This window comes from Pelodiscus sinensis, chromosome 1, assembly GCF_052426305.1.
Source record: "Pelodiscus sinensis isolate ZL-2025 chromosome 1, ASM5242630v1, whole genome shotgun sequence".
Classification (NCBI taxonomy): Eukaryota; Metazoa; Chordata; order Testudines; family Trionychidae; genus Pelodiscus; species Pelodiscus sinensis.
In genome coordinates this window covers 236,402,130-236,427,494 of record NC_143052.1, presented here as the reverse complement: position 1 = coordinate 236,427,494, position 25,365 = coordinate 236,402,130, and the positions used below count along the sequence as shown (strand labels likewise).

The window sequence follows — 25,365 nt, the reverse complement described above, 5'->3', positions numbered from 1 at the left end:
TTATTCCATAGCATGCCTATGTCACAGCAATATTACTATAAGCCTTTCACTAATATTTGAGAGGTCTGCTACAAGTCACTCGTTATGACAGTCACCGTAGCTTTTTATTTACTACAAACAAATAAAAGCCATACCATAAAGAGAAGTTGATTCTGTGCTTTAGGCCCACACAACCAGCAAGAACATACTTTCCCATGTGTTATATCTTCGAAAGATTACATGAAGAGCAGGTTTTCCTCTAGGCTCCTTCCACTGCCTTCCCAGGATCAGGCATGAACAAGGCCTGCTGTGGTGCCTCAGAGAGAAAGGGCAGCCCAGAATAAGATGTCTCAGTCCCAGAAACTACTGTACTCCAAAAAGTTCAGCAGTAGGGCCAGCCAAATTAAAGGCCAACTGTATATCAGTTAGAATTAACAGTCCTTTAAATCACTCCATGAAGAAGGCCTGTCCAGCCTGCCTGAAGCTATTGAGACAAATTGAAATGGCAGGCTCTTCAGTAGGTGGAGTTCATCTCCAAGCCCTCAGTAAAGGTCAGAATGGTGCCTCTAAACTGTCTGATGACCCATGGTAAAATCTGTGGACACTACTGTGCAGGAGAAAGCCCTCAGAAATAAGCTAGGCATCCTTTACGTATCTTATAAGAATTTATAAAAATATTAAGTGTAGAAACAAATCCATGTTCTTGGTGCAGAAGGTTTTCACCTAAGTATGTTTAACACGGCATACAGACAGCTCATCACCATCTCATCTCTGCTTCCTCCTTTACTCCTTCTTTATCTAAAACTTGAGGGAGGAAGGGAGCAAGGATTTCTTAGTACTACAGCACTGGACAAGGGAGCAGGATACCTGGACTCTACTCCCTGGTCTGTCACAGCATTACTGATTCACTTGCTTAGATAAATAATGGCTACCTAACTCACTGTAGCCTTGTGCTACACTTAACACAATGGGGCCTTGATCCATGACTAGAGCCCAAAGGCACTATTATACTACAAATAAATAACTGTAGATGCTGCACGGATTAATTCATAAATTCAAATAATAATGAATTCAAACCATTTCAATAATCTCAAATAAAAGAAGCCATAGAAAAATAAAATGTCTTTAAAGAGCAAATAGGGAAAAAAATGTGGCATGTGAAATGAGGAGAAAGTATGACTTGAGTTTCCAAGTACAATAGACTTCCGATAATCCGGCATCTTTGAGACATAGGTGGTGCCGGATTATCGAATATGCTGGAGTATCAGGAGGTACTGCATACTCCCAACCCAATCCCCCTCCCTTCCCCAAACTTATGCTCAGGTCCCAGAGCTTGGGTACAGACGCGTGTCTCCCTCCAGGCACTGAGGCACGTGCGCTGAGCGGCCGGCTTTCAATGAGCTGGCCAGAACTCCATGCGTAACGCAATCCCCCTCCCCTTCCCCAGAGCCAAACACCTCCCCTCCTTGCTGTAATCCAATACCACTCCCACCCCAACCTTATGCTCGGGTCTCGGTGCAGCTAAACGTCTCCCTCCAGGCACTGGGGCACATGCGCTGAGCGGACGGCTTTTCAATAAGCTGGCGGGGACGCCATGCACAACCCAATCTCCCTCCCCTCCCCTTCCCCAGAGCCAAACACCTCCCCTCCCTGATGTAACCCAAGTGAGAGCGGCTGGCCTGAGCAGTTCCGGGTTCTGTCCTGGTTCCATCAGGAGCACTTGCCATTTTGGTGCCGGACAATTGGGTGCCGGACTATTGGAGTTTTACTGTACCTTGATCAGATCAGATCAAATCAAGTTATTTTCAGGGGGGAAAAATACCAACAAAACCATAGTATAAAAAAAACTAGGCATAATGAAAGTTAATTTAATTGTATTCATTATTAACCCTTAATTTAAAAAAAGTACTCTGCAACAAAATATTTTTAAAGAAATCGAAAAAAGTATGTGAATCACTGCATTTGCTATATGTTAGCATTACATATCTACAATACTTTCCAATATCTGCACAAAGACACAGTGGCAACTAAATTTTTAATCAACAACAAAATTATATGTTAGAGTTGTTTTTAACCTTGAAAACATTTAAGTGAGTGAGGTGACCTGTTGGTAATGCACATTAGAAACTTCTGAAGACAAATAATCCATAGTAAACATTTCAAAGTGAGCTGGTCTGTGTCATTCAAATACTTTCTGTTGTTGCAGAATGACTAAAATGTTTTGGCAGCAACCGCAGATGCAAAGAAGACGTATTTTGTCTGGGTGGCATTCGGTATCTCACCTTTTTCCAGAATTTTGTATTTGCTGAAACAGATGGTTCTGTGAAGTCCCCTTTCCATCTGATGGCCCCATGCTTTTGCCGAATATATCTGATGGATTCTGGTAAGTTCGTGTAGTTCTGTATTTTATCCAGTTCAATCAGAATAACTTTTACTTCATCCCGGATAAGAGCATTATACAGCACTAGTTGCTGTTCAAAGGTATCTTCTATCACATTGTAACTGGCTACTTCTGATTCTAAAATGATTATCACTCTTCTGCTTTGTTTGATCGTTTCATCAATAACATTGGCCACAGCTGTAAGTAATGCAAAAATCATCAAAGTAGGTGTAGAAAAGTTTCAACCTATAAAACGTCTCTCATTATTTTCACACTACGTATTTATGGGGCAGTGACTGGCTCAGGGAAATAATAAGAGTATAGAACCTTTCAACAATAGATTGTTAGTTCAAATCCAGCTCCCTTAAGCAATGATCAAAGGGGGTTTGAGGGCTGGTCAGCAGGCCTGCCGGGGGGGGGGGGGGGGGGGGGGGGGGAGGGTAGATGAGTGAGGGAGGGGAGAGAGGAGAGAAGTTGCCCCGGGACATGGTGAGTCAAAGGGGCCTGAGACTCCTGACCACTGCTGCTACTGCGGCAGACATGGTGACCAGAGCCATGGGCCCTTTAAATCACCACCAGAGTGCAGCTCTGAGGGCAGAAGGAGGTGCAGTGCATTTCAGGAGGCATGGAGAACTGGCTGCCCCTGCCCTCAACCCTTCCCCTCATGGCCCCACCCCCTTTGAGAGTGCAAAGACGGGCCTCCCCCACAATCTTGCCCATGGGCCCAGCAGACTGTCCTCTGCTTGTCAGTGACCTGTGTGAAATGCGTTTGTAATTTAGGTCCCACTCACCCAAGGGTAAAATAAATATGGCCTATGGGCTGGATTTGGCCCACAAAGCTGCCAGATCCGGCCCATACCAGCCTCAGCCAGGATCCCTGCCTGCACTGCTCCCATAGGTGGCTCAAAGCAGCTCTCTGCACATTGCAAGCCCAGGAGAAAGGGGGGAGAGGCTTTGTGCACTTCCACAGCACCATCTCACAGCTCCCATTGGCCTGTTTCCAGCAATGGGAGCTACCTATTTTCAGGAAAGACACCGTAATCCCCTATTTTAATCCCAAAATCCCTTCTGCACTCAAACTCTATCACAGACCTAGCAACTTTTCAATTAATATCATGGAAGAGTGTGGCCCTTGACCACTTACCAAATTATTGGAGTGCGACCTGCCCCCCCCCATCAAAAATTATTGCCCACCCCTGCACTGAACAGACATCTATACCACAACCCGCAATGATGGCAAAAAAGAAGGCACTGATTCCTGATGTATAGAGCACTTGATTGGGAATCAGGATATGCGAGTTCTACTTCCATCTTAACCACTGGCCTACTGGTTGATCTTAGGCAACTCACTGCACCACTCAGTGCCTCAGTTTCTCCATCTGTAAAATGGGAATCATTCTTCTTACTTGCTTTGTAAAGCTCCTTGAAATCTACTAATGAAAAGCTCCACATAAAAGCACCAATAATGACTGGTGTCCTTGTTCTTCTCACTTGATGTATTTTAAAAATTAAATGATGGCCATTTTGTATTTCTGTCTCAGAAGAAGAAATTCTTTGTAAGGAACAGTTGCTCTGAGTGCCTTACACCTTTAGCAATCAGCAATGGTATGGTCAATTCAACTAAACTAGATTTATACAATTAAAAATCTTTTAATTTGCTTTTTTCCCCCCAATCACCAGCACATTCAACACATCTTAAAACAACATGCCAAAAGGAAACATGGCAAGGGCAACTTTAATTTTTAACATACCTTCCCCTGGTAAATCATCCCTTCCAAGTATAAAAAGATTATATCCACACTGTCTCTCTAAGATCTCAGGCAGTATTCTCAGAACAAAGTTGTCCAAGGCGTAGATGCCTCTCACCCCACTGGCTATTGGGTACATGACGTAGGCATCAAAGATCTTCCCATCTGAAGTTATAAAGAAAGAGCAAGGGACTTCTTAAAAAAAATCCCTACCTTTATTACAATTTGTAGTTGTTTCATATTTAAATCACTCTGGGAAGGAGATGAAATGATTAAAGTGAAGTGTACAACCAGTTATAGCTCTAACTGATGCTCTCCTCATGGATAAGGGGCTTGCCATCATCTATTGAGCCCAGCACGCTAGGAGTCTATAGGAAAAGAAGTCCCAGTCCCACAGGTTCTCGTTAGTTAACCACAAAGCTACCTGTCCCCACCAAAATGCTCCCTAGCCCTCTTTTCCACCCTACCTGCCTGACAGTGTGGCATACCAGACAGCCAAGCTGCCATTTGTCAAATATTTGTCAACAGAAAATTTGAGAATATTTTGGGGTTTCAGAGTTGGTAGAAATTACCCACCACAAAAAGTATCATTTTTCATAAACAAAAACAAAACTATCCAAATGTTTTTCAAAACCATCCTGAATTTAAAAAAATTACCTAAACCCCCAATTTATTTCTTGGTGGAAAAACTTGAAAATTTTGTCAAATGAAATGTTTCTGTGAAAATGTTCATTTTTGATCCAAATCCATTTTTCACTAACATTACTTGCCCAAGGAAAACATTACAGATAGCATTATTAACCCTCTCCCTGAGCACGACAGGAAGCTAATACTAGTTGGACAAGGGGGAGCCCAGGGTTCAAAACCTTGCTCCAGTGATTATCAGGGATTCAAACCTGGGTCTCCCAGCGCCATCTCTTCGTTCTTAATCATTTTGTGACTTTAGCACTGAATTATTACTATTGTTATTTTGGGCCTAAAGTATTTGGCAAATTTGTGTCAAATTTACAAATAGTTTCTAGTTGACCAAAAGAAGAATAACCCCTTGCTGCAAAAAACATTATTGGACTCTAATTTTAATTGGGGGAGGGGGAGGCAAAGGCCTATTTTTTGTTCTCTGGTAGTACAGCACTTAGCAGAGCAGAATTATGGCCAATGACAGGGGTGCCTAGGTGCTTCTGTAGTACAAATAATATCATGTGGCAGCTGCTCTCATTCTCAATCCTTTGCTTACATCCCTACAGTGCATAAAAGTAATAAAATACATGACAATCAAAAAATGGGGCAGTGGAGGCATTTTTCTCCCCTTTGGCACTTGCCTCACATAGCTTTCAGGTTTTAAAAAGAAGGAAACAGAAAAGGGGCTGAGTAAAGGAAAGGAACTTGCAGACAATGTGCTCGCCTTGAGAAAAATCTGATAATCTGATTTTCAATAGAAATATTCCAGGCCAAATCACAAATGTCTCTCCCATACAAAACTTTTTAAAAATAGTTTATTTTTAATCTTAGGCAGTACCATTGCTACTAAATAGCAGTACGCTGTTCTGGTGACATCTACTGGTCACCAACAGATAAGCTTATGGCAAAAAAGGCTGCATTTTTAGTAAGGCAGACAGCAATCCACTCATCTGGGGAAAGCATGGATTTCTGCCTTAAGTATCTACCCATCACTGCCACACATAATTGCGAGTGTTCATCTTAGCATGTTATGCATTTTACTCACTCATTTCACCTTCCATTTTTGAAAACACACTCCAATTTCTTTAGAAAATCCCAGATAAGTTATAGCACAGGATTGTTTCCTCCCCATCATCAAAAGACTTTCCTAAGCACACATTTTCAAGTTACAAGAATCAATATAAACAAAGTAGTCACCTGGCTGCTCTGACATACCTTTTTTCTTTCCAAAAGGACAGCAAGAACTTCTATACCAAAGCACAATGTCAATCTTGAAAAGCTTGAAGATCAATAAAGTAATACATGTTAAAAGCAGCAATGCAATGAGTCCTCCAGTCAGTGATCTCTGAAAATCTGTAACTGCAACCATAAAAGAGAAAAAAAGAAACTGCATAATTTGTCCAACACTGAACTTTTAAACAGTTGCAGTAAAATTCAAAAACTATTTTTTTCTTGTATTTTTTTAATAAAAAGAAGCTATACATATGTATTACTATAGAGCAACTATAAAATTGTTGGTTGAGCTAAACAAGTAGAGCATCTAATACATAGGGAAGTAATTAACATTTTATGCTTTCATAACACTTGCTACTAGAGGATGGTATACATGCTTTTCACAAATGTGAATAAACTCTCATAGCACCCCTCTATATTAAAAAGGATTAGCCATAACTTATATATGAAGAAAACCTGGCACAAAGAAATTAATATACACATTTTCAAAAGTAACCCAACCCCTACATTTGACCCACCATGACTGATTGTTCTATGTACTACAGGCTGAGGATTTCTGACGGTTAGTGAGTAAAACAGTGAACAAGTTCAAAGACTCAGTTTCTAGTCCAAGCATTGTCACCAATTCAGTGTGTGACCACAAGCAAATCATTTAGTTTCATATTTATGAGTGCCTCAATTTTTGAACATCCAACCAGAAGCACAGCAGTTTTTACCCTTGCTCATTCATTTGTATTCACTCATAATTTTCCCTTGTGTAGAAATCCCTACAAACTCTGCTTTTTAAAATTTCTCTTCACAGTGTGTACATTCAAACATTTTATTAATCTAAATCTTCATATGCTTCCCTCCAATTTCTCCATACACACACCTACCTACACTACCTTCTCCTCTTATTCCTGCCCTCCCAGACCCATACACCTTAAAGTGAATAAAAAGGAAAAGCAGTTTGTCTGTCTAGATACTTATATGCCTATTATTATGGCATCTGAGCACAATATCCAGCTATTCCTGGGAAAGTCAAGTCAAATGTACCCCTTAATGCCTTACCTCTGTGTTGTAATATAATATATGCTGCAGCTTGGCCAAAGGAATTGAAAGCATGGCAGACAAAGTGACGTTCATAATCTTCACTATTCACTTCTGAAATGTTGAGCCTCACCGTAGTCAGAGGGTGTCCTTCATAGGAAGTTGTTCCTCTATCCAAAAGGTAGCAAATACAGTAATAAAAACTACTCAACCCTTACTGAAGTGGTTTCTTCACTAGCAATCACAACAGGACAATAGTCACTGATCTTCAACATTACTACCATGTATCAGATTTTTTTTTTAAGAACTGACAGATGGCTGGAAACTATAAGTGGCCCTTATGACACTTTGTCTATCTCTGATCAGCAGGATGGAGACCAGGAGACATCCTTAGAATAAGCACAGCTGGTGCACTGTTTCCTCAAAGGTGTGTCATTTCTGTAGGCTACCATTTCAAATGCAGTGGACTTACAGGTGCATTTCAGCTTGAAAAAACATGAGCTTAACGAAAGGATCATGCTAGAGTTTTTAGAATCTTTTAATTTGTGGATGTAGCTATAGACACTATAAAGATGGCTAGGGGAGAATGCTCCCCAGCATAAATATACATAAGGCCTGCTACAGGCTGCCACACAAGGTCCCTCTTCCCACCACAAGCCCTGGTGTAGGAAATGCACTCATAGTGGGGCTGGAGCTAACACTAACACAATTCTGAGACTACCATCACTCTCCGTCAGTTTAGGCCTCGTGCACCCAGACTCCTCATCCATGCCACTTCCAGTCCTCGTGCAAGTGGTTCTCAAACTCCTTGCTCAGAAAGTCCCAGTCTTCATCCAGTCTCAATGCTCCCCCCACACCTACTTGCTCCTCATTCCACCCAGTTCATCTCCCAGCTCCGAGCCCCAGTCTCCTTGCCCACTCCAAGTCCCTGTTTCCCTCTGCCCCTTCCTGCCAGACTCTAGTCACAGTTTCTGCCTCCCAAATGTTCCTTTTCCCTATGTACACCCTCACATGTCTTGCTTTAGTCCCCCCTGCATTTGAATCAAGCAGCTTCCTCTCCCACTCTGCCTGGGCTCAATGAGGCAGGGGTGGGGGTTGAGTCATTGAAGCATAGGCATCCTCGTGTTCCCATTCTCAATGTAGATGTCCAGACCCAGAATGGGCAGCATCCCAGAGCTGCAGTTGCAGGGAAAGTCCAGCTGAGCCCTCAGTTGAAGCATGTTCCATGTGGGTTGAATCTTTGGGGACTTTGCCTATACAATCTGAGAAGTTTCCAAGGCTCATAACTACGCCAAATTTAAATAGCTCTTCCTGGGGATGGCAAAATGTACATCACTGACACAGAGACCATCTCCTCCCACATTTGAGGTCCCTGCCCCAAAGCATGTAGGCCCTAGAGTGTTTCAAATACAAGGTTGCCAGAATTCTGAGACCGAGTTAAAAAAATCATTTTGCTCCGTCAGCTCTCTCGAGAATGTCAAAAAATTTTTAACTCAGTTTGAGGCAGAACCCAGCATGTAAAATTTCGGCATAAATAAAATTTGGCAAAGAAATAAGTGATTAAAAACATGTTCTTCTAACCACAAGTGTTGGGAACCTTGGCAAAAGGTAGTGCTACTGGCCTCACCTACAACTAGAAGATCACAAAAGTGTGTTTATTTGTGGAACAGTACAATTACACCAACAAAATAGAGAAATCACACAAGATTTTAGCTGCTAATTCAATACATTCTGATCTGGAAGTATACTTACTCATAATCTTCCTCTTCAAAAACTCTATCCTTAAAATATTTATCAATGTACGTGTTGTTGACTGTCCAGTACACCTGAAACGTTTCAGTGCCTGTTACATTGCAGTCCACTATGACACGTGAGCCTATAAGACAGTATTACAAAGTGGCGATTTAAATTCTTAAACCGTAGTTAAAGGCCATACAATTAATTCCCTCTGCTAATATATATAAATCAGCTGTAAGCATGGAGTGGGCCAGGGATAGGCACAGCAGTAACAGCAGCTCCATACTCTACTCTCCCCGCTTTCCCATTCCATTTCACAGAAACCCCTCTGACCCACATATGCAAGTTCAGGGAGCTTCATGTTAGGGAGGGCCAAAAGGGTTGAATCCAAGAGAGAATAACCATTCTCTGTGGCATCAGTCACTCAAAATATTCACAGAAGTTTCCTCATAGGATCTGTATCACATGTGAGGGCATTCCAGAGCACCCACTTCCAAAGAGCACAGGAGGAGCTGCACTGCAGTCAAGGAGAAGGCTAGGAAAAGCAATGTGGGCCCCATACAACTTTCTCTGCCTCTCAAAAATATCCTCTAGACATCTCCTAGGGTTTGGAAGATCAAACCTCTTGCCTGTTACTATATGGTCTCTGAGCTGAATCCTGTACCTTACCTCCTGCCCAGACTCTGCACTCCCACTCCCAACCCACTTCCCGAACAACTCCCTCCCCCACACTGAACCCTTCATTTTGGCCCCACCCCAGAGCCTAGAATGGAGCCACAAAATCTACTAGTCCTGGGCCCCTAGAAGAGAGTTAATCTGCCCCTGACTTGGAGGATCCTTCCCAGCACAGGTAGACAGACATGCAGAAGCTCTGCTGGAGACATTCTGCTAAAAACAGTAGTGTGGCTAGCTAGCCACCCCAGTACATACGCAGGGGATCAAGCAGAATTAAACTCGAGCAGTGAGCTGTGGCCACAGTGCCATTTTTAGCACACTTGCTTGATTAAAGCTAGTGCATCTGTCTAGCCATGCTGGAAAGTACGATCAGATATACCCTTAGTTGTTTTTCACTGTATAAGGGGCACTTTTGCTGTAAAAGAGGATAGAACCAGGCAAACAGCACTAGGAAATTCTCGAGTCTAAATTCTGTTTAGGATCCACATTCATATTTTGCTATAAGAAAACTTGCTCACCAAGTTCTACTTCAATGGAATTGTTTCTTGGGTAAAATATTTCTGGTGGTGTGTTCGATGGACTCACTAAACAAACAAAAACCACGCACACAAAAGTTATTTCAGAAATTCATTGGCAGCTGCCGCACGTGGCAAATACTACACTGCCACAGTAATGACATTTCCATTGCATTCCTTAAACAAAGACGTGCAAACAGTGACTTCTGAATGGATAGTGATCAGTCGTATATGCAATGGCCAACTCCCCGATTTATTTATGGTATTTTAGGTCCGGGGTGGGGGACCTTTTCTTCTATCAGAAGCCACTGAACCACAATAAAACTCAGTCATGGGTCACAAACAGCCCATGGAGGGGAAAGGGAGCTTCTTGTAATTTCTGGTGCTGTGCCAGAGCCGAAGGGTTCAGGGTGTGGAAGGGGCCCAGGGGTTTGGACTACAGAGGGGGTTCTGACCTATGGTAGGGGGTTAGAGTGTGGGTGCAAGTTCTGGCAAGGCGTTAGGGTGCAGAAGGAGGGTTAGACTTTGGGCAGGTGGTTTGGGGTAGAGGTACGTGCACTGAGAGGGGCTCGAGGCTGGGCCCAGGAGTTCAAGTATAGGCGGGGGTAAGGAGAGTGGGCTCCTCCTGGGCACCACTTACCTCAGGCAGCTCCTAGTCAGTGATGCATTGGGGCTAAGACAGGCCCTGGACCTGTGCCACTCCTGGAAGATGCCATGATATAGCCAAGCAGCTCTGTGTGGTGCACACTGCCTGTGCCCTTAGGAACTGCCCCTACAGCTCCCATAGGCGATGGTTGCTGGCCAATAGGAACTGCGGAGGCAGGTTCATGTGGACTCAGAGTTTCCCTGATCATCTGTCCCTGTACCTAGAGGCCACAGAGACAGCCGACCACCCGGGCACTTTCGCTTCCCCCTGCAGCAGGGGGAACCGGTGATTGCAGTTCAAGTCCTGTGCGAGGGCGGCGGGGCAGGATGTCAAGTCTCCGGGCTTGCTGCAGGCCAGATGAAATTAAGCAGGGGACCGGATGCTTTAGGTTAAATTTACTCTTCTCATCTCTCTAAGCTCTGGGCCTGCTCTAACCTGGCATAAGGGGATCAAAACTGACCACAATGGCAGCAGGACTACCAGAATACAGAAGTGACGTGTAAGCTGCCATCTCGCTTTCTCACACACATACACAGTGTTGTTATTTAGCAGTAGCTGAGAATTTGGATAATATTTTCCAAGTGTCATGATGTAAAAGAAAGCTGTATACCTGTCACAGTTAGACTAATGTCTCGCGAAATGTTATATTGTTTTCCATTGTAACTATATGATGTTCTGCACGTGTAGTTTCCTTTGTCATGTAGAGTTGCATTTTTAATCACAAGGTAATCACTGAAAAAGAAAAACCTTTCCTCTTCAAGCAGCTTACAGTCCTAAACACAATGAGAATGCACTGTTAAATCACAGATAGAATACAATATCATGTCCCTCCAGAGCTTGCCTGTATGCTACAGCTTAAGCTTTTCCTGGACTATAACGCTGGGATGGTCTCCCTGATTTGTCTTGGACAAAGAAACATTTTCCTAGACTCTGAGGTTGTGATTCAAACAAACTCCAGATCTGTCGACAGACAAGCTTACTTATACAATAATTCATTTTACAAGGGAGGAATTAAAGCCATGAGAGTCTAGAATTCCCAGAAATGTCCACTAATCTAGGGTACCGCAATGACTGGGCACCCCCTACCTGACATACCTTGTACTTGATATGTCAGAGTACTTAACTTCTTTTAAATGGAGCTTTGGATTGCAGAGATATTAATCAAGCCTCACAACATTTCCTCAAGGAAGGTGGATAACTATTATCATTCAGACTTTACAGCTGGGGAAACTGAGAAAGGAAGAGAAAATAATTTTCCAAAATCAGAAAGACAGTAGCAAAAAAGGATTAGACGACAGGACTTTCTGACATCCTCCAGCAAGGAGTTCCACAGGTTGATTATGCGCTGAGTGAAGAAAAACTTCCTTTTGTTTGTTTTTAACTTGCTACCTATTCATTTCAGTTGGTGACCCCTAGTTCTTACATTGTGGGAATAAGTAAATAACTTTTTCATTCACTTTTTCCACACCATTTATGATTTTCCACACAAGTCATGTAACATATTGGGTGGTGGGCTATATATACAGAACCAGCCCCATTTCACAAGTTGTGCAGCCAAGCACACAGACCTAGCACATTCCATCTAGGAGACAATATAGAAAAAGGAAAAGATTATAATATGCCATATTAGAGAGTTAGACTCTGTTCCCTAAATTTTCAGAATTGTGTAACTTCTCAATGGGATATGAATTCTTGCTCATGTATGGCACAGAACTCTAGTGTAGAAGGGAGTAGCAGGTAAGAATATGGCACCCACTGGCTATGTGGTTCAATGGTTCAAATTTGAGTTCAATTTCTAACCCATAATTCATAAATACAAGAAAGTGAGGGTCAATAATTAGTACATGCCTTTAGACAACAAAAACTAAAGGGTAACTGTCACCTTTGGAACTTTTTTCAGTTTATTGTGCAAAAGCTCTTCTCACGTGCAAATAATGTTGTTGTTTTTCCACTGCCATTTATAAATATCAGTGACTGATATTTAAAAACACTGATTATAGTTTACATATCAAGGGGTTATGACTGCAAAAAAAGTTCTATGTTTACCTTATACCACTGAATGGGCAAAGTATTCTCCTCGTCTCTGAAATATTCCAAATGAGGGCACACAACCTTAGCATTTGATGATGTTAGTATCTCCTCCCCAATGGTAAATTTTTCATTAAAGCATAAACCATAAATATTCTTGAAAACCGTTAACTTCATATATATTTTTCTGCAGCTTGTTAAATTCCTGCAATGGAACATAAAATAGCTGAATTAAACTATTATCCATGGGTATAGCCTCACACCCTCAGGATATGTAGCTTCTTCTGGAGGAGGAAAGGGAGGGCTTAGGAAGTCAAAAGTTTCTATAGCAGCAGTTCTCAAACTGTGGGTCAGGAACCCAAAATGGATCATGACCCTATTTAAATAGATCACCTGGGCTGGCATTAGATTTGCTGGAGCCCAGGAATGAGACCCAAGGCCAAGCCTCACCACATGGGGCCGAAGCCAAAGATTAAAGGCTTCAGCACTGGATAGTGGGGCTCAGGTTACAGGCCCCTGACCTGGGGCTGACATCCTTGGGCTTTGACCTCCTGCCCGGAGGGCAGTGATACTAGGCTTTTCCCTGCCCGGGGCAGTGGGGTTCGAGCCAGCTCAGACTTCCCCACCCCCTCCACACACACACATAGGGATCAGATAGTATTTTTTGTTGTCAGAAGGGGCTCGCAGTGCAATGAAGTTTGAGATCACCTGTTTTATAGTAAACTGACACTTTTATATCTAGCCCATCTTGAAAGGATAGAAATATTATGAATATGTCCTCTATTGGACATATTCCCTTCCCAGCAGCGCTTATGAAGAAATGTAAGTATATACTGAATATCACACGCTCCCCACAAAAAAGCAAAAACAAAGAACAATTTTTTTTTAAAACGCACAACTTTGCAGCTTACTTCTGTAGTAGTAGAACTTTTATTTTATGTCTTTACCTTATGACACATTCATAGGATCCTGAATCTTCTAAAGTTGCAGGTAGAAACCAAATTAAGTTATTTTGCTGGTGAATTCTGGAATGTTTATCTTTAGCCACAGATGTTTGGCTACCAGATTTGAACCATGTCACATTGTAGTCTAAATTTTCAAGCTTCGGTGTTCTATGTACTGAACAGTTGACAGCAAGAGGCTGTCCTTCATGAACAAAATTTTGGTTCAGAAACACATCGTAGACTTTGCATTCCTCTAAAGGAAAACAAAATGAAAAACAAAAGAACTTAAATTAGCAAAAGAAAATTTATGTTGACAAAGTTACTAGAGTGTCAATGAATAGTTTATCAGTACCTTAAAGACCAACAAAACATGTAGATGGTATCATGAGCTTTCATGGGCACAGCCCACTTCTTCAGATGTTTCATCCATAATTCAGTTACAGGAGAGAGAGAATTACTATTATTCATCTTCAGACAACCAGCAATGTGGTGGATGTAGCAAGGCAACTGAACTGGTATATTCTATTTTCTGTATGCTGCATCTTTAAATGCAGGCGAATCCTTACTGCAGAGCTGCCATTTTTGTTTTCCATCTTAGGTGCAGAATGTTAGTGAATCGTGTTTTTCTCTCAGATACACACTTCTTATTTGCTCTTCATTCTTTTCTTAACTTAGTTTCTTCATCTGAAATAAGTCTGTGACAGATCCCCCTCCTTATGCTTTATGAAATGAACTCATGGATACAAATATGCATAACTTATACACTGCTTGGGACAAATTGCCTCATGTAACCTATCAATCTTTATGTCATAATCTGCTGGATCTATAGATCTTATATCGGTGTATGCATCATTCTTGTGTGTAAAGTTAGATAGATGAAGTATGGAATGCTTCATGGTTTTAAAAGTGCAAATACAAGCCATCAAGATTGTTTCCCTCAAGATCTGGTCAGCCGTAAACAGCCTGTTTTGTCCTTTAAGTTTTACAGTGGTTGGTCCTAGGAAGTCATGTGACCTTCCCAACTGGTAGGGTCTGACCAACTGTGACTTTTCCATGTAAGGGTGGAATGTAGAAACAGAATTCCCGCCCAAATGTGGAATCCATAAAACAACGGGAAGCTAGCAGTTTCTTTATCTTTGGCTGGCATTATACTCCCAAGAAAGAGAGCCAGAGACCCCAGGAGAAGAGCTTTCCTGGTGTGCAGACTTAGCTGGAATAAGAACAATTTTAGGGTGAGTTCGTAATAAGTTTGTACCGAGGTTTTAGTGTTTGAATTAGCTAAATGTTTTGTTATTTTAAATTTGTAATCTATTTTGCTCTGCCTGTTTTCACTTACAGCCTCTTAAATCCTACTGCTTGTACTTAATAAAATCACTTTTATTTATTCTCAAGCCCAGTGGAAATAATTGTTACCTGGGGGGGCAATCAGTGTGTACATCCTCCTTTCATTGTTAAAGGGGGCTTACCTAAATAATTCATTTGGAGGTCTGATCCCATTTTGGGAGTGGTATCCCAGGAAGCTGGGCCCAAAACTGCATTTTGCTTGGACCTGAAGAGTTTCAGAGTCTGTTCTGCTCCCTGGGGAGCAGGGGTGGAGGGGGAGGCCATGCACTCAGCTCTGTGTCTTGACTGGAAGCAGACCAGGTGGGCATGTCCAGCAGAACAGGGTAGTGAGAAGCCTCAGAGAGCAAGAAGGAAAATGTCAGTGGCTTTGTCAGCACTCTGGAAAGCACCCACAAGGGGTCTTCTGTGACCGCACCCCGTCACAAAGTCATCAAGAGAAAATAATGTATGTTCCATCCTTCTGTATGGAAAAGCATCTGCCTTATGATCAGCCTCTTCATTCTAATGGCCTGGCTGCAAGCCACAACATTTTCATACAGAAGTTAGGATATTCATTGAGCTAGCAAGCTACACAGCTTGCTAAGCCTTTGGCTTAAAGAGCAATTGAGGATCCTTTGAAATAGAAAGGCATTCTATGCTATTATGTAGCTTTACAGCAATTGATATTATTACTTCTGCTACATAATCAGATAACAATGAGCAATATGACACATTATTGTGCAAATAATATACTAATACAAATAAGCTATTTTTGTAATTGTAAAGGCACAGTCACAACGTCTTATATTTTTGCATATGTTATGAAATTTTCATACTCCATATCATCTATACTTTTTAAAAAACATCAATTATATTAAAAACATAGGGAAAACTGGATATTTCTCCCTCTTCAAACATCTAAATTCAAATCGCACCTATTACATTACCAGTGAAGAAGCATTTATCGTATTACAGTAATTTATTTGTGCTGGTAAACATAATAAGAACACAAGGTATTTACCAGGATACAGGGAGATCACCTCAATTCATATATTGGGGTGGCAAAACTGAAGGACACATACTGCATGCACCTCTGTTACAGTTAAAGTGTAGCTCACAGAACCCTTCACACCGCCTCAATTCTCCATTTACCATACTTGTCATATATTATTTCTAACTTTTCACTAAAGATGTGTCTAGACTACATGACTCCGTCAACAGAGCCATGTAAATTAGTTTATTCGACAGTCAAAGAAGTGGGGATTTAAATAATCCCTGCTTCATTAAAATAAACATGGCCGCCACGCTGTGCTGACGATCAGTTGATCCAACACAGTGCGGCAGTCTAGATACGGATCTGTCGGCTGGGGAAGCCTTTGCCGACCGATCCTGTAAACCTCAATTATTTAAATCCCCGCTTCTTTGACTATGCTGAGTAAGCTAATTTACATGGCTCCATCGACTATGTCCGAACTATCTAGTTCGTGCCGCGTGTAGCCACTAGTGGACATTTAAAAATGGTGGTGCCCTGCAACATGCAAATGAAGTCCGGGAAATTCAAATCCCGGGCTTCATTTGCAAGTTCGTATGACTACATTAACCACCCTAGTTCGAACTAGGGTGGTAGTGTAGACATACCCTAACATCCCTAGTCCAGGGCTTCCTATAGTCCAGATTTACTTTTCTGGGGTTCCAGAATTAGTGGATTTTATGCACCCCCTTAGACTCTGGGGTGGGGACAAAACAAAGGGTTCAGTGTGGGGGGCAGGGCTGCCAATGTGTCTGGCCAGAAGGGATGGTGCAGGAGGGAGCTTGGGGTAGGGTGTCTGGCCAGGGTAGAGGGTGCAAAGAGCAGTTTAGGGATAAGGTTTTTGGCCAGGAAGGAGGGTGTCTGACCAAGAGAGAGGGTACCAGAGGGGGCTTAGGGCAGGGTGTCTGGCCAGGAGGGAGAGTGCAGGAACAAGGGAGGGTGTCAGAGCAAGCAGGGGTCATAAGGTCTTTACGTGGGGAGTGGGATGCAGTGGTCTGGGCATGAGGAGAGATGCTTACCTGGCTTTGCACCCTATTGCAGCAGGGTGGGAAGGGGGAGGGAGCTCACCCCCCCCCCCCCTTCCCCTGGACACACACACGGGACCCTGGTGCAGCCACAAGGCTGCAGCACCAAGTCAAGCGTCCCACTAGCAGGACGCGGGGTGTGTGGGTGTGAAGAAACCCCGACCATCTCCGTCAGACCAGGCTTGCTGCCATTCCCCCAGTGGGATGGAGAGGGACGGGGGAGAGAGAGCAAGGCAACGATTGGAATGGAGAGCACCTGCCAGGCCTGAGCACGTTCCCAGGGGGTGATAGCGCACCAGCCGTGTTCTGCTCGGTCCCTGCTGGGGCTCAGGCAGCAGCTCAAAAGTTCTGAAGTCCAGGAGCGGCTCCTCAGCATCTTTAGTCTCGGCCCGCAGCTGCTTCTGACTCTACCCCAGCCCCTCTCCCCTCCTGGCAGTGGTGGCCGCTGTAACAAAGAACAAGCGACTGCCTGCGCGTGAGGAGGGGGAGGTTGGGTGATAGGGGCAATCCTGCGGGGGATGGGGGAAGGGGCTGCACGGTGGTGAGGCAGCAGGAGGATGGTAGGGAGAAAGCAGGCAGTGGTAGAGATGGTAGAGTGACCATGCAGGCACTGAGCATGAGCAAGTTCCTGTCCTGCCTGCAGGGCCGGCTTTAGGCTGATTTGACCGATTCCCCTGAATCGGGCCCCGCACCCTAAAGCCAGAAGTGTGCTGGTGTTCCAGGTGCGCTACTGGAGGAGGCATTGGCCCCGGGGTTTGGAGGGAAGGTGGGACATGACTCTGTAGTTGGGAATTTAAAGGGCCTGTGATACTTTTTTTTGGGGGGGGGGGGGTTTTTTTTTTTGCTCAACAAAAAAATCCTGGCTGCCGGGGCCCTGTCGAAACTGTTCGAATTGGGCCCCGCACTTCCTAAAGCCGGCCCTGCCTGCCTGAGAGCCATGCCGGGCTCAGGGACTGCCCAGAAACAAGAGCCCCGGTGCAGGTTGTGAGAGCTGCTGCTCGGACCTGCGGAACTGGCGCTAGCTCCACGCTGAACGAAGTTGCAAAGTGTCAGCCCGCCGGTGGGCGGGGACAGGAACCACATGCTCCCAGAAGACCGCTCCAGCCAGCAAAGATCCAATGGAGCCTCCTTCACCCTCTACAGAGGGGAGGGAGGAGGCTGCGGCTGCTGTGCCGTGCGAGGAGCAGTGACAGTACACGGACTCGGTCGCTTCTATCCGCAAGCCGGTGTCCCCATCAAGTAGTGAAATGTTCAGTGGGGTATCTTGGGACATTTCACTACTTGATGGGGACATCGGAAGAGAATATTTAAAATCGGGACAGTCCTGGAAAATCCGTGACCTATGGACAGCTAGCTATACTGCAGTGTGACCACTGAGGGCAGCCATACCACCAAGGGAGTGGCCACCAGGGTTGGGGCTTGCCATCTTGCCTGCCACCACATGGGGTAAGTTCCTTCCCTTCCCCCCCCCCCCCCATAGGCAGGGACCAGGAGTGAGGGAGAAAACCCCTGCCGGCACCCCCCTTCCGTGAGCCACCAAGGGGCAGGGAGAAAGCCCCCAATTGCCCCCCACACACTCCAGAAGGGAGCAGGAGGGAGGAAGAGAGCTTCTGCCCAGAACCTCTCCTTATCCCCTGTCCTGACTCTTGCTCTGAGCCTCTCCTCACCCCCAACCCTCACTCTCATACACCCCCATCCACAGCCCCCTATCCTGAGGCCCTCTGAACTCTGGTGGACCCAGTCTTCTGCCCTGAGCCCCCACATTCCCAAGGCCCTGCACTGACTCCTGCACCCCCACACTGCCAGCCCCCTGTCCTGAAGGACCCTGTCAATGCTGGGTAAGTCTTCCAATTATTAATATTGCTACTCTTTAGATGTGCATATATTTAGAAGCAGCTTCTCTCCAGGAAACTGCAATGTGTGTGAAAAAAACCAGTATCAGAGCAAGCCCTTAAGCATCCATTGATAAACTTACCTGCCTTGATTGAATAAAGAAATACTGTTATACTGCAGGAGAACAATGTTGTTGCTGTCATGGTTCACTAGGGAGGATGAAAAAAGAAAGACTTCAATAATGGCTTTCAAAAAACACTTCAAAGCTGATTTTCAAAGTTGCAATTAACATACACTCCTCACATTATTTACATGTATGAAGGCTTCCAAGGTGATTTACAAATTTGCAGCACACTGGAGAGTCACCTACCCAGTTAGTACAGTGGTTTTCAACATGTAGTCTGCAGATCCCTGGCAGTCTGTACGCTGTGTTTAAGTGGCATAGGAAAAGTTGAAAAATAACTAATCTAGTGAAATGTGCCCACCTCTGGTATAGAACAATAGGCCCATTCTGCATCAGCTACACTACACAGTACTCATTATTTTCTATTAAAAGGGGAGCAAAGAATAACTTCTTCAATTGAAACAGAGGGATTTTAGATAGGGAGTTACATTCTTCCTAACAACTGAAATTAGACTAGGAATGAAGGGTTAGCCAGTCCATTCTTGTGAAAGGGGCCACGGTATCTTTAAATGATCACTGGTTCACATCTCAGAATGGAGATGGGTACAACACAGTTGTCAGTACCCACAGCACAATATTTGGAAATCAGCGAAGAACAGTACCATGTACTGAGTCAATAGCATTACAACTTGTAATACCAGTTTGCCTCTTTTAAACTCATTTGTTTCCCTTCCAAGTATGGAACATGACCAGTCTTGCTTAGCTACGAGAAAGGGTGAATGGCTGCAAGAATGTAGAAAGTAAAGAGTACGTTGAGCATAAAAGGTAAAGACAGACATTTTGGGGTGACATTTGAGAAACTTCTTTTAATGAGGAGGCCTCACATTTGCTCATAGAACTCAGTGAATAAATAGCAATGTTTAATAGTGCATTGGGGTCACTTAAAAAAAATGAGAAGTCTCAGGGAGTAGGTGTGTTAGTCTGAATCTGCAAAAACAATTAGGAGTTCTGTGGCACCTTAAAGTCAGGCTCCATGCATATAACAAAGTGATTTTTACCCACAAAAACCTTATACAGTAGAGTCTCGATTTTCCGACCTATGCTCACATGACATTCTGTTTTATCCAACGTGCCATCTGCCATCATGTGCTGCCCACCAACATGACGAATAAGAATACAGCATGTACAACAGCCAGTCACAATCAGCGCCACGCACCCACACCACGCACGAGTGCAGTCATGCTTTTGTTTGATGATGCCAGTACTGTAGATTGAAATTTCTTTTATCAGCATGGCAAGTGAAGAGAGAAAGAAAGTACAGTAGACTTCTGATACTCCGGAACCTTTGGGACCCAGATGATGCCGGATTATCAGATATGCTGGACTATCAGGAGGTACTATAAGGTGGTTTTATATATATATATATATATATATATATATATACACACACTGTATAAAGTATATACTGTATATAAAGTGTTTTAACCCTTTTTATTGTACATACTGTATACAGTATACTGTAATGTTTTCAGTTTTTTAACCCTTTTTATCCTTTTTGCTCAGTTCAGCTGCTGCCGCTGCTGTCTCATGACTCGTTTTTTACCGAAGCTCACTCACTAGGCTCTTGCCATTTTGATGCCGAACTATCAGGAGTGCCGTACAATTGGATGCTGGACTATTGGAATTTTACTGTAGGGCTACGTCTACACTGGCCCCTTTTCCGGAAGGGGCATGTAAATTTCAGCAGTCGTCGTAGGGAAATCCGCGGGGGATTTAAATATCCCCCGCGGCATTTAAATAAAAATGTCCGCCGCTTTTTTCCGGCTTTTAAAAAAGCCGGAAAAGAGCGTCTACACTGGCCCCGATCCTCCGGAAAAAGTGCCCTTTTCTGGAGGGTCTTATTCCTACTTCAAAGTAGGAATAAGAGCCTCCGGAAAAGGGCACTTTTTCCGGAGGATCGGGGCCAGTCTAGACGCTCTTTTCCGGCTTTTTTAAAAGCCGGAAAAAAGCGGCGGACATTTTTATTTAAATGCCGCGGGGGATATTTAAATCCCCCGCGGATTTCCCTACGACGACTGCTGAAATTTACATGCCCCTTCCGGAAAAGGGGCCAGTGTAGACGAGCCCTAGTTGTTTCAATGAAACAAAAACTTGAAGTCTTACAAGGACTAGATAAAGGCAAAACTATACAAAAAGTGGCAACAGAATATGGTGCGGGGCATGTTACTGTTGGCGACTGGAAGAGAAAAATAAATGAAATTGAAAAATGGTGCTCTGATAAGGCTTCAGATGAAGGTCTCAAAAAAAAAGACAATGAAAAAATGCGAATATGAAAAGGCGAGCAAAGTTCTATTTTTGTGGTTCACACAGCAAAGACAACATAGCATGCCAATAATGGGCCCTAGTCTACAAGAAAAAGCGCTGGCATTTCGCAACACATTTAATGAAGGAGAAGCCGACTTCACAGCTAGTACAGGCTGGCTAGACCGTTGGAAAAAGTGTTATGGAGTGAGGCACCTCAACATCTTCGGTGAAACATTATCAGCAGTTTCAGAATCAGTTACTAAATTTAAAGAACATTTTTTGTCTCTTGTAAATAATGAAGGGTTATCGCATGAACAGACCTACAATAATGATGAAACGGGGCTAAATTTTAAAATGCTTCCATTGAAAACTCTGGCTTCCCGTACAGAAACTTCAGCTACTGGCTATAAAAGAAGCAAAGGAAGAGTGACCATTCTTGCCTGCAGTAACGCCTCAGGTAACCATAAACTCAAACTTGCTTTAATAGGAAAATCCAAGTGCTTTCAAAAACATAGCTCCTACAGCACTGCCAGTTTGGAATAGCAACCAAAAAAAGCACATGGATGAGCACTGAAATTTTTCGAAGCTGGTTTTATAATGAGCTGGTTTTATAATCATTCCTTCAGTAGAAAGATTCTTGAATTAAAAAAAAAATAGAAAGGAAAGCTATTTTGGTTATTGATAATGTGCCATCTCATTGTAACACAATTGAACTGAAGGACGGGTACATAAGAGTGATTTTTTTTTACCACCAAATGTCACCTCATTGTGTCAACCTAAGAACCAGGGTTTTATTGAAGCTTTCAAAAAATATATATCGATGTCAGCTTCTTAAATCACTTATAGATGTTATTGATGATGAAAAATAGAATGAATGAAGATGAATATAATGAAGAAACAAGTCAAGACAATTGTGAAAATCTTTTAATCTTATTGAAACAGATACCAGGCTGTGAAGATGTAAGCAATGAAGACATACAGGAATGGATGGAAAAAGATGAGCAACAAGAGCTGACTGATAAAGATTTAATTGACCTTGTGAATCATGGTGATGACGACAATATAGAAGACGATATTATTGGACTAGAGAAAATGGATAAATTGTGTCACAGTGAGGGAGTGAAGGCTCTTGACACAGCACTAATTTACATTGAGCAAAAGAAGGAAGCAACCGCTACAGACTTACTGGTGTTCAGACGCTGGCGTGATCTTACCACGAAGAAAAGTAAGGATGCCCCAAAAAAACTCCTGATCACTTATTGCTTTAAAAACTAAAAGTTTTTTATTCAGAAAAGTGTTGCAAATTCTATTTGTTTGTTGAAATATTCTATTTTATTTTTTGTTAGAATTAGTAATAAATTGAGTTTATACATATTTGTACCCTTTTTTTATTACTATTCCGTATTATCTGACATTTCTGCTATCTGACCATCCTCTACTCAGTCCCATTCAGGTCAGCTAACTGAGACTCTGCTGTACCCAAATAAATCTGTTAGTTTTTAAAGTGCCACACGACTCTTCGTTGTTTTTAAAAAATGAAACTATTTTGATGGAAAGAGAAGATTATATAAAAGAATGAGATTATTTCTGACTTCCTGTTGTTTTCTGCCATTTTTCTCTTTATAACTTTTTGCACAGCCTTGCGTAGATTTTTAATACTAGATACATTAGTCTCCAGCTGTGTTATCTATGCTCAGTGCCAGGAAGTCTCTCTCCGAGTGCCCCTATAGATGCAATCTTGAGACACACAATGCTGGTTTTCTACCATTCTCTGGCAGAATTTCCAGTGCAGTTCCTGAAGGTGCCCCTCCTCATCAAACTGATCTTTCAATCCACCTGAGCTTCTCTTAGTCCACTATCCTCAGCATGGGCGGTCAGTGAAAGCAGGTGGGGGAGGCAAGCCACAAGCCCCACCTCCAGCCCTGCCCCTTCTGTTAGGCCCCACCTCTACCCCCACGAGGCGAGGCAGGATAGCATGCCACACATGTGCTCTCTCTTCCAACTGAGGTGAGGAGGCAGGCACGCATGTGCGCTCACCGCAGCCTCCACAGCCCCAGTGGAAGGCATACCGTGCCGCACAGCCTGGCCAAGCCCAGTCTCTTGAGCACTGGGGGAGGGAGGAATCAGGGCGTGCTGCACCACAAGGCTCAGCCATCCCAGCTCTGGAGCTCTAGGAGCATGAACACTGGGGGCAGGAATAAAGCCCTTTTCCAGAGGATCTCTTATTCCTACTTCCAGAGGATCTCTTATTCCTACTTGCAAGTAGGAATAAGAGATCCTCTGGAAAAGGGCTTTATTCCAGAGGATCGCGCCAGTCTAGACGCTCTTTTCCGGCTTTTCCCCAAGCCAGAAAAAGCGGCGGCCATGTTTATTTAAATCCCGCGGGGGATATTTAAATCCCCCACGGATTTCCCTATTCTGACTTGCCTGCTTTGCATGCCTCTTCCGGAGAAGGGGCCAGTCTAGACATAGCCTCACTGCTTACTGGGCTCTTAGAAGACATGTAGGGGTAAATTAGAGCTAAATAATAGCACAGAACACTGAGAGCCAGGACTGGTGGCTGTAAACATATTTTATGGGACCACCAGAAACTTGGCCATATCCATGATAAGTAGACATTCAGTTAACTAAAATCATGCCAGACCATAGATGTTACTGGATCAAAGAATGCTGGACTAAAGAGGTTCAACCTGTATTCAAATGTAGGTTTTACAACTCAGCCTGGAGTTTCCATCAAGAAACTAGTTTACCCCCAGTTTTGTGATGCTAACTGGACTAGTTAGGTAGCAGTCATAAAATAACGTGAACTGTGGTGGATATGGTATTATCTTTTATTGGACCAACCTCTGTTCCTTATCTCATTCGCCAAGGCTATGTCTAGACTGCAGGCTTCTTTCGAAAGAGCCTCTTTCGAAAGATCGCGTCTAGACTGCAGGCGGATCTTTTGAAAGAGAAATCCGCTTTTTCGAAAGAGAGCACCCAGTGAGTCTGGATGCTCTCTTTCGAAGACGGCCTCTTTACATTGAAGAACGCCTTCCTTTGAAAGAGGAACTTTCGAAGGAAGGCGTTCTTCCTCGTGAAACGAGGTTTACCGCCATCGAAAGAAAAGCCGCGTTCTTTCGAAATAATTTCGAAAGAACGCGGCTTGAGTCTGGACGCAGGGGAAGTTTTTTCGGGAAAAGGCTACTTTTCCCGAAAAAACCCCTGAGTCTGGACACGGCCCAAGAGTCTCTAATATCCTGAGACCAGCTATGTTGCATTCAGAACAATGTGTCAAGCCAGCAGCAAAATCAACAGGAGACCCGACAGCCGTAATACATATTCCCTAGGTGGTCACAGCTGTAATACATATTCCCTAGGTGGTCACAACGGAAAGACACGAAGAATAATCTTCCCCACTTACGTTCTCCTTTTGTATCTATTAAGTGTCTCCCACTTGAACATGTTTGTATGCAGCCTTCTCTTCCTTCCGATCACACAAAGGGGCCGTGCGTCTTATCTGTGAGGATGGAAACAGGGGGAAAGCCCGAAGCCCCCTTGGTTTTGAACCGCAGCTCCAATTTCAGGGCTTCTGTCCCACACGGAGCGAGACTCTTTTCCTTGCTCGGTTTTGCCGGGGCCCCCCCCGTGAGCGATGGGAAGTAGCAACAAGTTTCACAAGAGCGGAGCTGGCTGGGACTGCTGCCCGCCGCCTTGCATAACCGCGCCGCCACCGGCACGCGAGCAGCCGCTGGCTGCCCAGACACACGGAGCCCGGCTGAGCCGCGGGGCAGAAGGCGAGCATGGCTCAGTCCTGCCCGCGGGGAGCTGCCAGGGTCCCCAAGGCTGCGGCAGGAGGGTGGCTCCTGGCTCCCGCGGCCTGCGTGGGCAGCACGTGCTGCACACCGGCCCCCTGCGGCGGGCACCCAGCAGCCGCCACGCACTGTGGGGCCGGCAGCAGCGCCAGCCAGCAGGGTCCGCGCGGCTCCCCACCAGGCCCCGCTCCCCGCACTTACCTGCAGCCCAGGCGCCGCCGCCTCCTGTCCGCACGGGAAGCGGGCGGGGCCCGGCCCGGTGAGACCGTGCAGCAAAGGAGCCGGGACTGGGATCAGGTGCGTGCGCAGCAGCCCCGATCCCCTTTTTGGCCCCTTCTCC

At 44.2% G+C, this 25,365-nt stretch overlaps 1 protein-coding gene across 2 annotated transcripts; it reads right to left on the bottom strand.

Moving 5' to 3' along the window:
• Positions 1–1,664: 1,664 nt before the first annotated feature.
• LOC102463676 (interleukin-1 receptor type 1-like) lies at positions 1,665–25,365 on the bottom strand. 2 transcript variants are annotated; one of them, XM_075917370.2, is made up of 13 exons: positions 25,227–25,365; positions 24,635–24,730; positions 18,946–19,012; positions 15,059–15,271; positions 13,596–13,845; positions 12,667–12,853; positions 11,231–11,393; positions 9,978–10,043; positions 8,800–8,923; positions 7,069–7,217; positions 6,001–6,144; positions 4,111–4,272; positions 1,665–2,557 (listed from the first exon to the last, which is right to left on the bottom strand). In XM_075917370.2, the coding sequence occupies exons 3-13, from the start codon at positions 19,004–19,006 to the stop codon at positions 2,163–2,165; spliced, it is 1,914 nt and encodes a 637-aa protein (XP_075773485.2). In that variant the 5' UTR covers positions 19,007–19,012; positions 24,635–24,730; positions 25,227–25,365; the 3' UTR covers positions 1,665–2,162. The 2 variants fall into 2 exon arrangements, with proteins under 2 accessions (XP_075773485.2, XP_075773487.2); XM_075917372.2 differs by lacking the exon at positions 15,059–15,271 and having other exon boundaries at positions 1,667–2,557.

Bases quoted from the DNA above. Each gene is read 5' to 3' on its own strand.
- LOC102463676 (XM_075917370.2), bottom strand. From the start codon at position 19,006: ATGACAGCAACAACATTGTTCTCCTGCAGTATAACAGTATTTCTTTAT. The intron at 15,272-18,945 runs GTAAGTTTATCA...TTGCTCTCTGAG, and splicing joins TCTTTATTCAATCAAGGCAG to GCTTCTCACTACCCTGTTCT. The intron at 10,044-11,230 runs GTATACAGCTTT...TTGTTTGTTTAG, and splicing joins CATTAGTCTAACTGTGACAG to TGAGTCCATCGAACACACCA.